Source organism: Hypomesus transpacificus, chromosome 10, assembly GCF_021917145.1.
Source record: "Hypomesus transpacificus isolate Combined female chromosome 10, fHypTra1, whole genome shotgun sequence".
Lineage (NCBI taxonomy): Eukaryota > Metazoa > Chordata > Actinopteri > Osmeriformes > Osmeridae > Hypomesus > Hypomesus transpacificus.
Genome location: NC_061069.1, coordinates 2,967,514 through 2,980,049, shown reverse-complemented (window position 1 = coordinate 2,980,049; position 12,536 = coordinate 2,967,514). Strand labels below are relative to the sequence as shown.

At 42.8% G+C, this 12,536-nt stretch overlaps 3 protein-coding genes across 4 annotated transcripts; 2 read left to right on the top strand and 1 right to left on the bottom strand.

The window, feature by feature from the left end:
- Positions 1-1,987: 1,987 nt before the first annotated feature.
- On the top strand, positions 1,988-4,917 carry agxtb (alanine--glyoxylate and serine--pyruvate aminotransferase b). The gene is made up of 11 exons (XM_047027013.1): positions 1,988-2,335; positions 2,595-2,787; positions 2,907-2,971; positions 3,101-3,201; positions 3,311-3,381; positions 3,500-3,584; positions 3,700-3,798; positions 3,886-3,955; positions 4,041-4,136; positions 4,246-4,374; positions 4,513-4,917. Exons 1-11 carry the CDS (start codon positions 2,066-2,068, stop codon positions 4,618-4,620), a joined length of 1,287 nt encoding a protein of 428 aa, XP_046882969.1. The 5' UTR covers positions 1,988-2,065; the 3' UTR covers positions 4,621-4,917.
- A 163-nt stretch (positions 4,918-5,080) lies between these two features.
- thap4 (THAP domain containing 4) lies at positions 5,081-6,997 on the top strand. Of its 2 annotated transcripts, none has more exons than XM_047027065.1 (5): positions 5,081-5,259; positions 5,587-5,740; positions 5,871-5,980; positions 6,150-6,253; positions 6,415-6,997. In XM_047027065.1, exons 1-5 carry the CDS (start codon positions 5,235-5,237, stop codon positions 6,529-6,531), a joined length of 510 nt encoding a protein of 169 aa, XP_046883021.1. In that variant the 5' UTR covers positions 5,081-5,234; the 3' UTR covers positions 6,532-6,997. The 2 variants fall into 2 exon arrangements, with proteins under 2 accessions (XP_046883021.1, XP_046883022.1); XM_047027066.1 differs by having other exon boundaries at positions 5,083-5,259; positions 5,590-5,740; positions 6,415-6,996.
- Positions 6,998-7,025: 28 nt separating this feature from the next.
- Positions 7,026-11,663, bottom strand: bokb (BCL2 family apoptosis regulator BOK b). The gene is made up of 5 exons (XM_047027051.1): positions 11,422-11,663; positions 10,406-10,862; positions 9,755-9,883; positions 8,184-8,347; positions 7,026-7,919 (listed from the first exon to the last, which is right to left on the bottom strand). The coding sequence occupies exons 2-5, from the start codon at positions 10,626-10,628 to the stop codon at positions 7,794-7,796; spliced, it is 642 nt and encodes a 213-aa protein (XP_046883007.1). The 5' UTR covers positions 10,629-10,862; positions 11,422-11,663; the 3' UTR covers positions 7,026-7,793.
- Between the last annotated feature and the right edge of the window lie 873 nt (positions 11,664-12,536).

The following is a 12,536-nucleotide window of genomic DNA, read 5'->3' as shown; positions in this document are numbered from 1 at the left end:
TTATTTATTGACTTGACACTGAATGTAGATAGTATTGATTAGATATTGTTATTACAATTGGTTGCGTAATAAGCTTTAATTTTATGGTAGATTGGACACTTGGTTGCTTTTAAAATTGCTCTAAACAGTTTTCAGTTATCCACATATGTTGCCCTCTGTGAGCCTCCGATGGTGGAGCATGCTCAGTGTGAGCATGCTCAGTGTGAGACCCCCATCTGCTGGACAGGATTCCCAGCTGCACATCACGAGCCTCTGTCAAAGAGACAGGCTGTACAATTGTACACAGAAGTGAGTGAGCTGTTGAAAGGACCATCAGACAGTCAACCTGACAAATATTACATGTCACTTTTTGGATGTTCCCAAAGGCTGTTACATCATACTTTTAGAACAGATGTCCTGACACGAGCAGGACCATGCCAAGTTTGACTTCCTATTACAGTTTTTCTCTTGCCTTCCAATTGCCAAATTTCTCAGTATCTATCTTTCTTTCTTGCACCCCCCCACCCCCCCCCCCCCCACCCCATTAAGCATTTTGAGTACGTCAGTGGTGCAAAGGCCACAGAGAGGTAAACAGTGGAGTTTCATTTATTTACCAGCCAGTGTAATTATTGACCACGTGGGACATGAAGAGATGTTCAGCACAGATCGTTCAAGGTCCTGTTGTGATATGATGACAGCTTAACCAGACGCGCCGGCCTCAAGACAGCCAGACCTACACTTCCACAGGGGTCACGTGTTATTCAACAAATGTAACATCATGATTGATCCTGTTTCTGTTTTATCAAACTCTCCCCAAGCACAGACTCTTACTAGGCAACAAAGATTTGACAATATGCGATTTATGCAATATCGAAGATGACCATGGTAAATACCTTTTCAGGAGCCTTCCATACTAAGATGTAGAACTTTGCCTAGTCACAATCGTGAGAGAATGTGAAATGTGCACCAAGCACTTGACTGACAGTTGAGCACTGTGAGAAAAGGAGCAGGTTTTAAATGACCCCTCTGTGGCCCCTTATGTACTCTCATAAAGTTTCTCACAACAGGGGTTCCCAAAGCAGGGAAGAGAGCGACTGAGCTCATTCAAAAGCTGAAAGTTCCTGTGTTGTTATCTCACCGTTTAACTGCACAGTATTTTGGGTTTTACAACTGAAATATCAATGTATAGTACGGGTTTGTTTTAAGCCATGCTGCTTACTTGATTTAAACGGTATTTACTCTAATCAATCAAATTAGGTTTACCGCAATTTTTAAGAAAATATCTTTGGTGTGCGGGCACACAAACATGTTTAGTAACAATGTAAATGAGTGATATGTAAGTGAATGTATGTGTGCGCGTGACTGTGAGTGTATCTGTGTCTCTATTTGTCTGTACTCTGGTCAGCCAATCTCCTGTCTTTAAATGGGTAGACACCTCTCGAAAATCCTGAATAAGGACAGTATCTGGGGAGGGAAAGATCAACAGAGCACGTTCACAAACAACTTTTAACTGAACTCAACTGGTTCGAGCCAACGTTATTTCCTACCTGTGCAAGTGCTCCAAGTTCCTTTAAAGTCCAGTCCCAAGTCTTAGTTTACATAATGAACCTCTTTTAATATTAAGAAGGTACTTTTCTCAAACATAATATATCAAATATACAGTGTGCCCAAATAAAGCCCCAATAATTGTATTGTTTTGTTAGACATTTTATTTGGTGACATCAGCATAATAAATCTAGCCACTACATTTGATTAAGTGCAATCAAAAGAAATTGAGTTGAATTTCTCACCATGAACATGGTCATAACCACAAGCTCTCATTACTCATTGATCGATGTAGTTTAAAAAGTATTGCATTTTTTGTAACCTGATGCTGTTGTAGTTGACAATACAATATGCAGATCAGACATTCTCGACCAATGCGTTAGGCTGTTTTTGCAAACCCAAAGTGACGCACACAGATCCATGCCCAATAGGTCAAAGACCTGTTTCTTTAAATCTTCAGCAAAACCCCAAGCCAAACACAATTATTCAGTCGGTCCTAGAAAGACACTTGAGACAACTAAACCGGAGTGAGGAGTTAAGGATGATGCAGCGGACTGTGTTTCGTAGAGCCGCGCTCCTTGCGCAACAAGCGGCTCTGGAAAGCTCACTACCCACAAAAAACACGCTTATGATGCTGCGCCTGGACCGCTGCATGTCTTCAGTGTCAATTCCACCACCGGCTTGCATGCTCCGACCACTCGAGACACCTTTCCGCTATTTGTTTGGACCAGGACCATCTAACGTGCCTCCACGCGTGTTAGCTGCAGGGGGCAGGCCGATTATTGGCCATTTGCACCCAGAAATGTATGAGGTATAGTATTTGCCATCTTTAATCATCCATGTTCCATCCAACTTAAATATTTTAACAAGCATGGGTAATTTTAACCTTGCATATCCACCTAGCTCATCCAATATCTAAAGTGGTAGTTAATACTTTTGACAACGGAATAAATGTAGGCTATACCATTGCAACTCTAATGCGTAATGGGGTGCGCAAGTGCAGCCAGGAACATGTTCTCAAACGCAACATATAATTGTATTCAATTATACATTTTTCGCGGGTAATATAGATCATGAATGATATCAAGAAGGGGATCCAGTACGCCTTCCAGACAGAAAACAACATGACAATATCCATGAGTGGCTCCGGGCATGCGGCGATGGAGTGCGCGGTGTTCAATACGGTTGAGCCCGGAGAAAGTGTCCTGGTGGCAATAAACGGAATTTGGGGAGAACGCGTGGCTGAAATTGCTGAAAGAATTGGTGAGTATATGCTACTTAAAGTTTAAGCAGACATTTACCATAGAACATTTCCCAGAGGCTGGAATTTGATTAAATGTTTTAGTGTCCAAATATCAGTCCTACAACCTTATCTATTTCAGGTGCAAAGGTTCACACAATGGTGAAACCACCAGGTGGATATTTCACAAATGAAGAAATCGAACAGGTAATTTGTAAACGTACACATTGCCTTCCAAGTTAGGGTGACCATCACAGACTAATTCTTTAACAATACACATAGTATTCCTTTGTGTCAGAGCATGAGTTTTTCTGAGTGTCCATCTCCTGTCTGCAGGCCATGGCCAAACACAAGCCTGTTCTGTTCTTCCTCACACATGGAGAGTCCTCCGCCGGCCTTTGCCACCCAGTAGATGGCATTGGTGACTTGTGCCGCAAGTAGGATACCTTGATCTCCATCTGTCAGTCCCTGTCACAAATCAGTAAGGCTGCAGTTTCAAGTGACCAGCCTGCTCTCTTTGTTACTTTCCTCTCTTTGTCCTTTCAGACACAACTGTCTGTTTCTGGTGGACACAGTTGCATCTCTTGGGGCAGCACCAATCTTCATGGATAAACAGAGTAAGATAATTTTAGTTGTTAGATCATTTTAGACTGCATCATTTTGGTATGTGTGTGACATTAGTTTTCATGTGAGAGATCTGTTTTCATATATCTTTTCATTCTCATGTTTCTCTAGATATTGACATCCTGTACACTGGCTCACAGAAGGCCTTAAATGCTCCTCCTGGTACAGCACCAATCTCCTTTAATGAGAGAGCATGGTGAGCATGGCTATTTATATGTGTGTGTGTGTCTGTGTGTGTGTGTGTGTGTGTGTGAGTTTGTTGACGACTCACAAACAAAACACTTTTTAAAACGCTTGATACCCTTCTGCAGCCACAAGATGTTTAACAGGAAAACAAAACCTGTGTCCTACCTTTTTGACATGACCCACTTGTCTAACTACTGGGGCTGTGATGGACAACCTGCCAGAATGTAAGTATACGCAAAAGTTGCATGTAAATATAGCCACATCTGTTTTATCTGTGACGATGACTTATGGCTGTTAAACCTTTGTTTTAGATACCACCATACAGGACCAGTGTCTGGGTTCTTTGCCCTGAGGGAAAGTCTTGCAATTCTTGCAGAAACTGTAAGATTGACAACACATATGCAAATGCACACCTCAGGGACAGGAGTAGCAGCACCCTCAGTATGTGATCTCTGTCTCCCCCTAGGGGCTGGAGGAGTCATGGAGGCACCACAAGGAGGTGGCAGCGCACCTCTATAAAGGTCTGGAAGATCTGGGACTCAAGCTCTTCATCAAGGACAAAGTGAGACCTTATAGCTGATATGTACGTTGTTATATATTACAGGCCCACAAGCAATGCACGATACATCTAATCTTTTTGGTCATCTGTTTGTTTGCAATGGCCTCTCCAGGATCTGAGACTTCCCTCTGTCACCACCTTTGCCATCCCTGATGGCTACAACTGGAGGGAGATGCTGACCTATATTATGAAACACCACCAGATGGAGATGACGGGGGGGCTTGGGCCCTCTATTGGGTTGGTGAGTGGTCTGGTCCCCTATATCTGTGAATGAAAGCAGGATAAAATCACTGATAAGTCACCATGTCACGTGAATCTGTTTGTTGGTTACACTGTCAGAAGAGAGTGTAGTTTAGGATACATTTTGTGTTCTCTGCAGGTGATACGTGTGGGCCTGATGGGATACAACTGCCAGAAGACCAATGCTGACCTGGCACTGGCTGCACTCGAAGACGCACTCAATAACTGCAAAAAAAGCAAAGCATGAGGAAACGTGAAACTTTCAAAACATGCAGTCTGTCTGATATACCAGAGAACACCTAGATAAATGGACTATGAAGGCATCTAACTGTGACAGGAGGATTTGTGTTTGTGACCAGAGATTTTAACCACCTTTTGTATAAAAAAATATTTTCTTTAACAGATTTTACTAACTGCATGCGTGTTAACAATATGCCTAACATAGAGCTACTTGTTGATAATACTAACATATATAAAACAAAATGTATTACATAATTTGTCGTGATAAAATCATCTGCTATATGAATAAACTGTCAAATGTATTGTAATAAGTGCATTATTTTGTGCCAATGTTGAAAAGAAATGCAAGAAAATTGATATTTCATCAATACGCAATGAGATAGAGAATTAAACACAAACATTAGAAAGACAAGCAAGAGTTTACAATCTCTAGCCTACATTTCCCAAGATTCATCTGTGAAAAGGGGGCGTCGTCAACATTTTTCTGAGTATGACATTGTCGCAGCCGCAGTATGATATGCACTTTAGTTGACATCAATCCATTTGCGTTTATTTCTAGTAAGCCTTGGTTATATTTTGCAGCATCAAATAATTTAAACTAAACTAAAGTTTGCGACATCAATGGCGTGCCCTTTTCACCACTCAGGTAAGACACTTTGTTTCAATTCAGATACAATGTTTTCAATTAACACAACAGTGTCGCAACGCAAGTGACCTACAATTCATCTGCATTTATGTACGTGACCATTTATGTACGCACCATTTCAATGGTGTTTGTACGCAGTCATTAACTCAACTGCCTTTCGATCATGGGAAATATATCACCTATATTTAGGCTACCCTTTCCTCTTCTGATTTACGTTAAAGAAATACGCTACCGGTTTTGACATTTTTAAATTGACGCGAACGGGTAGCCTCTCTCATGAGTGTCCTCGTATGAACCTGGCTGTTGTGTTGGATCGACCCCATAAAGCAGAGTTGAACCCCGCTGTATTGGCGCTTGACTGGCTGCTTGGAACCTGGGAATCAGATGAGCCCGGAGAGGGCTCTTTTTCTTCGATACCACCTTTCCGGTACAATGAGACTCTGCAGTTCTCTCAAGTAGGACAACCGGTTATCAACTTCACGTGAGTGTGATTTAATGTTGGATGTTTTTGCAATAGTTAACGCCTATCGTCATTGCTTTATTGATTACATTTCTGGTCATAAAGCCTTCATATGAGACTAACAATTTAACAATGTATTCTTTATCCTCAGGTTTAATGCCTCACATGCTGAGAACAAAAAACCTCTACATAGGGAATGTGGCTTCATCAGGCTGCAACCAGGCACCAACAGAGTGGCCTTCATCATTGCTCAAAATTCAGGTGCCATCCAAAGCCTTATCCTGACACAACCCTCCTTGTCCCAAATCATACATTGACACTACTATAGTTGCTACTCCTATTTATTTGGGAGACGCCTTTCAAAATACAAAATATTGAATGTGAACACAGTTTTGGGATAGGCTTCATAACATGCAGCGTCCCACTGCAGGGCTTGTGGAGATAGAGGAAGGGGAGTTGGTGGGGCAGGGGATGACCCTGCACACCCATGGCCTGGCCAGGACCTCGTTTGCTAAGGAGCCCCATGTGCAGCAGGTAAAGGTTTGATCCTGTGTTGATCCCATGACGATCTCAATCCCACACAAACACTAACTCTAGACATTGTCTGATTCAAAACTGCTCTCCTCCGGGCACTCAAAAGTACGTGGGCGAGTGAAGTGCATCATCATCGATGCCTCGTCTTCTCTCCCACTCAGATTTCCAGAGTGTTCCAGCTTAGACCGGATGGGAGGCTGGAGCAGACGGTTTCCATGGCGATGGAGGGCCAGCCGCTGATGCAGCATTTGCACATAACCTATCGCCGGAATTCTTGATGCAGGCTGCTGGGATAGGATACACAGGCCATGGTGTTCCTCCCACCAGAGGTCGTGATGACCGACCCATAGGAGCATGCTTCTTGGGAGAGATAGATCTCTCTCCATCCTGTTAGGCTTAAAATATGCTACAATGCTACTGCCACACTCACCTGTGTGTGTGCAGCTACCTATGAATGTGTTGTACTGAAACGTTCTCACCCCCTCAGTGTCTGCGATCTTTGCACCGCTCCCTGTGTGCTTCCAATGCTAGCAGTTCTTTGCTTCATGTGAAATGAAGTCAGTACATCAAGGAATATGAACTCACTCGTCATTCATTCTGTTCAGGTGTTCTATTGTTACGTAATTCATGTCACCATATGAGTTTGGATCTTCTATCCTAAATGTACATCTGCTGCTCATCAGCATATTTTTGTAATGACATGTCATCAGAGTAAAGCCACAGGTAACAGACAAACTTGTGTTAAAAGTTTATTGGGATTTTAAATGTTTTGACATACCAACACCCACAACAACAATACTGTGCAAGTTATCACATACATTCTCCAATTGGATAAATACCAACATTACCACCAGTCAATACCAGCATCTCTCTCTGCACTGACCCTGCTTACCATTAGTTTAAATAAAGAAACAAGCCCCAGACAGTACTCATAGACAGACAGTATCAAAGGATACAATATCTAACATTAAAATACTTCTCATAGCATTAGACCCTTAATGAACTGAATAAATATAGAAATCAGCCAAGTGCAACAGAACAGGGTACCATCCCAGAATGCATTGAAACATTTGATGATTCACCCAACATCCCAACTGCCCAGGAAGTGAGCCTCAGGCACTAGGGAGCCAGTTGAGATGCGAAGTGACTCATCTGACGTCCATCTGTTACATATTAGACAACACAAGACCATCAGATGACTGTACAGACAGAAGACAGATCCTCCTTCAGTGAGATACATCCACCCCTAATTAATGCACCACTTAAAGATTGTTAGCGGAGGCGTGATCCATATTTAAAGAACAAATGAGTAAGAGATCTGACCTGATTGTGGATGACGCGTGTGACAGTCAATGCGACTACTCTTTGGATGAAGGGTAGCGGCTAACAATAAGAATATGACTGCAGTACTGTTGTGAGTGACTTTCAGTCATCACAGATCTCAACCAGCAGAGTCCATAAGTGAGGCCTTCCATTCCGTTTCCCCCTTCAATCCTTCAGGTGAATATTAGTCATCCCCAGTCCTCTCCAGGGCTGCGTGTCATTGTTCCTTCATGATATAAACATACAATGTAGTGAGGAGGTACTTGAAGGACTCTGTACTAGAGGCCAGCCAATGGGGTTCAGGGGCGGGATCCGATTTGACCACACATTTTCTTATGTCCATCTACAATGAAGACAAACAAACCACACTTTGTTTTCAATCAAATCAATTCATTCATAATTGCTGCTGACATTTTCAGAACGTTTCCAGACAATGTACCTCTGTACACCAGTAGAGGGCAGCAGGAGTCACATACTTGTTGCAATGGCAGGAGCTAAGGGGTCACAGACCCCCAACACCTTGCATCCCTACAACCAGCTTTCTCTTTCCTGTTCCAAACTGTGTTCTGTTGGTTGCAAGTCTCACTCAAAAACAACATGTCCTTACCCATCCTCCTCGTTTCTTTAACCAAGGGGCCAGGAACTTGCGGACAAACTGGCCCAGACTATCAACTATGGTGTGAACTGTGGCCGGTTGGCCCTGCTGTACACAGTCCACTGCCAGGGCCCCAGCTACAGCATACAGAGACACCACCTTGCCCCACGTGATACCTATAAACAGAGCGGGGACAAGGCAAACACGGATCAGTTTAGTCCTTGTGTATTCTGGTACACTGGAGGGATACACAGTGAGCGACTCACTAAAAAGGGTTTAGATAAGAATCACACAGCATCTAAGCTTGTCACCATTGTGTTTGTTTCAGCTTTAGACTACATGATGTGGTACCTACCCCCCATGATCCTACTCTATGCAGAATCTTTAGAATGACGACATCAGATAACAAGAGGATACTCTACGACGTTTGGTTGAACAGTAACTACAGGAGCTCATGGCTGTGAGACTGGATCGAGGAGTGTGTGCATCACATCAAAGGTAATCTCATGTCCTAGAACACCGAAACCCAGTCAGGCTAAGTTTGACAATCACCTGTGATGCAACAGCAAGTCTAATGGCATTATCCTCCTTTTAGCCATTTGTGTCAGAGCACTGAGCTGATCTGTGGCCTGGCTATGAGGAAGAGTTCTGAGAGGGCTTACACACGCCAGACTCAGCCGCAACTCCCCACTGAGAGCGCTGACCCTGATGTGTACAGACAGCTAGGAACAGAGATAAGATTGTCTGGGATAAGGGGAAGGACAAGAAATGGACTGAGGGGAGGAGGAGGATCGAAGAGATGGGAGATACTGGAGAAACGAGTTCGACTGATGCACATACATGGGCCTGACAGCCGGGACAAATGAGAAATGGGCAAACAAGGACAAACAAGTTTGAATGTAATGTTATCATAAACCCACATCTTGTAGTGCCATAAATGCCATTTTAGGAACCTCCACCATTCCCTATCCCAAAGGACTCAGGGGGCCAGAGGGCTGAGTTTGTTTTTCTCTGAAGGAATCCCACAGTGTTCCAAAAATGGCTCCCTTTGTGACGTCAGAGCCATCACAATTCAACCGAAATACAAGCATGTCAAATTAAATCGAATCTATTTTTATCTTTCCAGACACAAAGCCAAGTCCTTGTTACCCAGAATCCTAACGTGTTCCACTCAGAGACCTGCATGAGTTGTCATTTGGATACTTCTAGTTCTACTTCTTCGTGTCAATGTCCAAAAGTTAGACCGAAAGTACGAAAACATACAGTATTTTGACTGAGTTAACTGAATGCACCTCGTTCAAAGAGCATATTACAATTGATCTAAGTGTTTTACCATGTCACTGGAGAGAGACAGAGGGAGGGGGTTGAAATGTATTAACGCTCCCAGATGGAACTGTATGCTCAAGTCTCCCACTAATGTACAAAAATAATCAGATTTTCTATCCTGGCCTAAAACTGTGCATTCTCCCTTATTCAAATACCTTAAACAGCTGTCCAGCAGAGCAAAATACTGAACCACTACCCCATCTCCCCCCTTCCACCGATGTGGTCTTTCCTCCCCCATCCTTCGTCGCCGTCTTCACCTGTGGAGAAGATCTCCGATGCCACGGCGAGGAAGGCGTCAGTCACCATGCACTCCATGGACACCGAGATGTTGAGCTGTCTCGCTACATTCTTGTACACACTCGGCCGCATGCATTCCAGCTCGTCACCTAGGAAACAAAAGAGCAGGCAGACATGCCTAACCAATTAGAGCTTCAGTGTTATCTACCCACTTGTTCTACCAAATTTTGCATGGCTAAATATCAAATGTGTTACACCTCATTATGTTGCTGACACTCCACTCATAGCTGGCATTTTCTGCACAATGTAGGAATGCTGCACAATCAGTGTCCATCTATGTATTGCATTTTCTTTTCTTTTTGTTGAGGATCATTCCTATTTTCATTGTACTTATATGGTAGATATCTTCACTATATGCTTTGATGGTTAGATTTCCCCTCTGTGATCAGTAAAGTTCTATCTATTAAAAATACGAAGGAGTCATTAGAAAAAAACTGTCTAGCCAGACTGAAAGGGTCATTGGTGGGTCATGGGGGGAGAATACAACCATATCAACAGCCCCTCTTCTTGCGTTCTTCTGTCTGAAAACAGGTCAAACTGATTTCATCCATCCATATGACAAAACATCAGTCTACCTTTAACTAGTCAGTAGAGTTTTATTAGAGTCTTACCGAGACAGAGGAGCACTGCTGAAACCTCTGAGAGAGATCCACTGGATGTAGGGAGGTTAAGTTCTGCCTTGGACCACCCTAGTCCAGCCAGATGGAGCCTGGAGAGTATATAGTCCCTACACAGAGCCTTGGACTGGGAAATCAGCTCTTTGTCAGTTGGTGAGCGCTCAAACCCATCCATGACCTCAGCAGCAAATACAGAGGAGCGACGCAGCACCTCCATCCTCTACTGAGGGGCCTGGTCAGGCTAGGGAGGCCCTGACCGAGGGGCCTGGTCAGGCTAGGGAGGCCCTGACCGAGGGGCCTGGTCAGGCTAGGGAGGCCCTGACCGAGGGGCCTGGTCAGGCTAGGGAGGCCCTGACCGAGGGGCCTGGTCAGGCTAGGGAGGCCCTGACCAACTCCGCCGGGTTCACGGCCTTGTCTTGTTTCAATGAGCACTCCTACGAGGGGAATCTGTCTGTGAAGAAGGTCCACAGATTAAGATCTGAGCCTTGATGTTCAATTCACATATTAAAAATAGATTATAGTTTGATACAGTCCTGTACTGTATTGAATGCAGACTTCTGATAGCTTGTGTTGCATTGCAAACATGTAATATCTCCCAACAAACAAGCAAACAATAAGTGCCCCAAAAATATATGGTCAAAGTACATTCGGATCTGAGAGTGGTCTCAGTGGGTGTCAGAGGCATTTATATGACTCATGCACCGCAAGATAGTGAAATATCATACATAATATTGATTATGCAACTTCAAGTAGGCTACAGGAACCATACACAATGTAACTGTTCTTTTTTCCATTTTGGAACGTACAACGTTCATGCACGTCTGTCAAGTAACTGACATCATGTGTTAGATTTTTCTTTTTTTGTACAATCATAGTACAACATTTTGTTTCATTTGGCCTATATATATATATCTCACATTTTATTGAATTCTAGCATTGACTCAGTTTCAATTGATTACAGTGCATGCGTCTAAAATAAACAGGCTAATCGACTGAGAAAATGTACTTACCTTTACCATAATTAGCAGATTTAGTTAGCTGCTCAGATCCCCGTTAAACCATTTCTTAGGTAGGAAACCATGCACTCAATGTATTTCTCCTTATTGGAACTCGAAAATAATCGCTAAGTAACACTGTATCAATCCCTCGCGGAAGACGATCAATAAATGTAGCTCTTGTGCATAGACACTTTCTAGAAGAAGCTTCAGTATTTCCAAAGAGCTTCAGTAAAATCCAATATCTGCTTCCCTTCTTCGGCAAACGAATGTGATGAGGAGGAGCGCAGTTTGAGCGTGCTGGTGAGCTCCACCTTCCTATTGGCGCTCTGTGGTAAGCCTATCTGTTTCCATTGACAAAAGCTTTAATTTAAGATTGACCACCTTCTTACTGATAATCACATCAGTGAACACTATAGCCCAGTAGCCTAATTGACAATACAACTAACTTTTTTTTTAATGTTTCCAATACTCTATAGTATAAACACTGTTAACCCCTCTAGAAATGACAAGTGGCCCGAGTGGCTCACTTCAATACAAAGACTATATGATTTAAAATAGAACGAACTAGAGGTGTGGTGCTTTTTAATGCCAAACCTAATGATTGTTCAGTGCAGACAGCTTGGTTGTCCTTCAGGTTCCAGGTGTTTCTTCCATGGTGGGGTCATAACACTTTACCTTTATTTAAGCCTGTAGATCAGTACATGCCCGTAAATCATAATTCAAATAAATCCTGTAGACTACTGTAAATATTTTTTTTATTTCGAATGATGACCTAGATATAGGCCTGTGTTAAACATTTGATGCTTTCTCTCTTTTCTGTTTGTGTATGCGTGTGTGTGCGCGTGTGTTTGTGTGTTGTTGGTTTACAGCACCAAGAAAGTTAAGTAGGCTACACTAGTGGAAATGCTATATTTAAAATGTTTGGCAAAATGCGATACACTCTCAAATATGTACGTGGTACATTTTCATAAATTCAATTTAGCTTGATCTTTATCCTTTATTGTGCTTATATCTTGTATTTCTAATCGCCTGCATTTTTACATTTTCAGTGTTGCCCATGAATCGAGAAAGCCATTAAATCCGTTACAGAAAATACAACTCCCATAATCCTGCATGCCTTGAAAGAC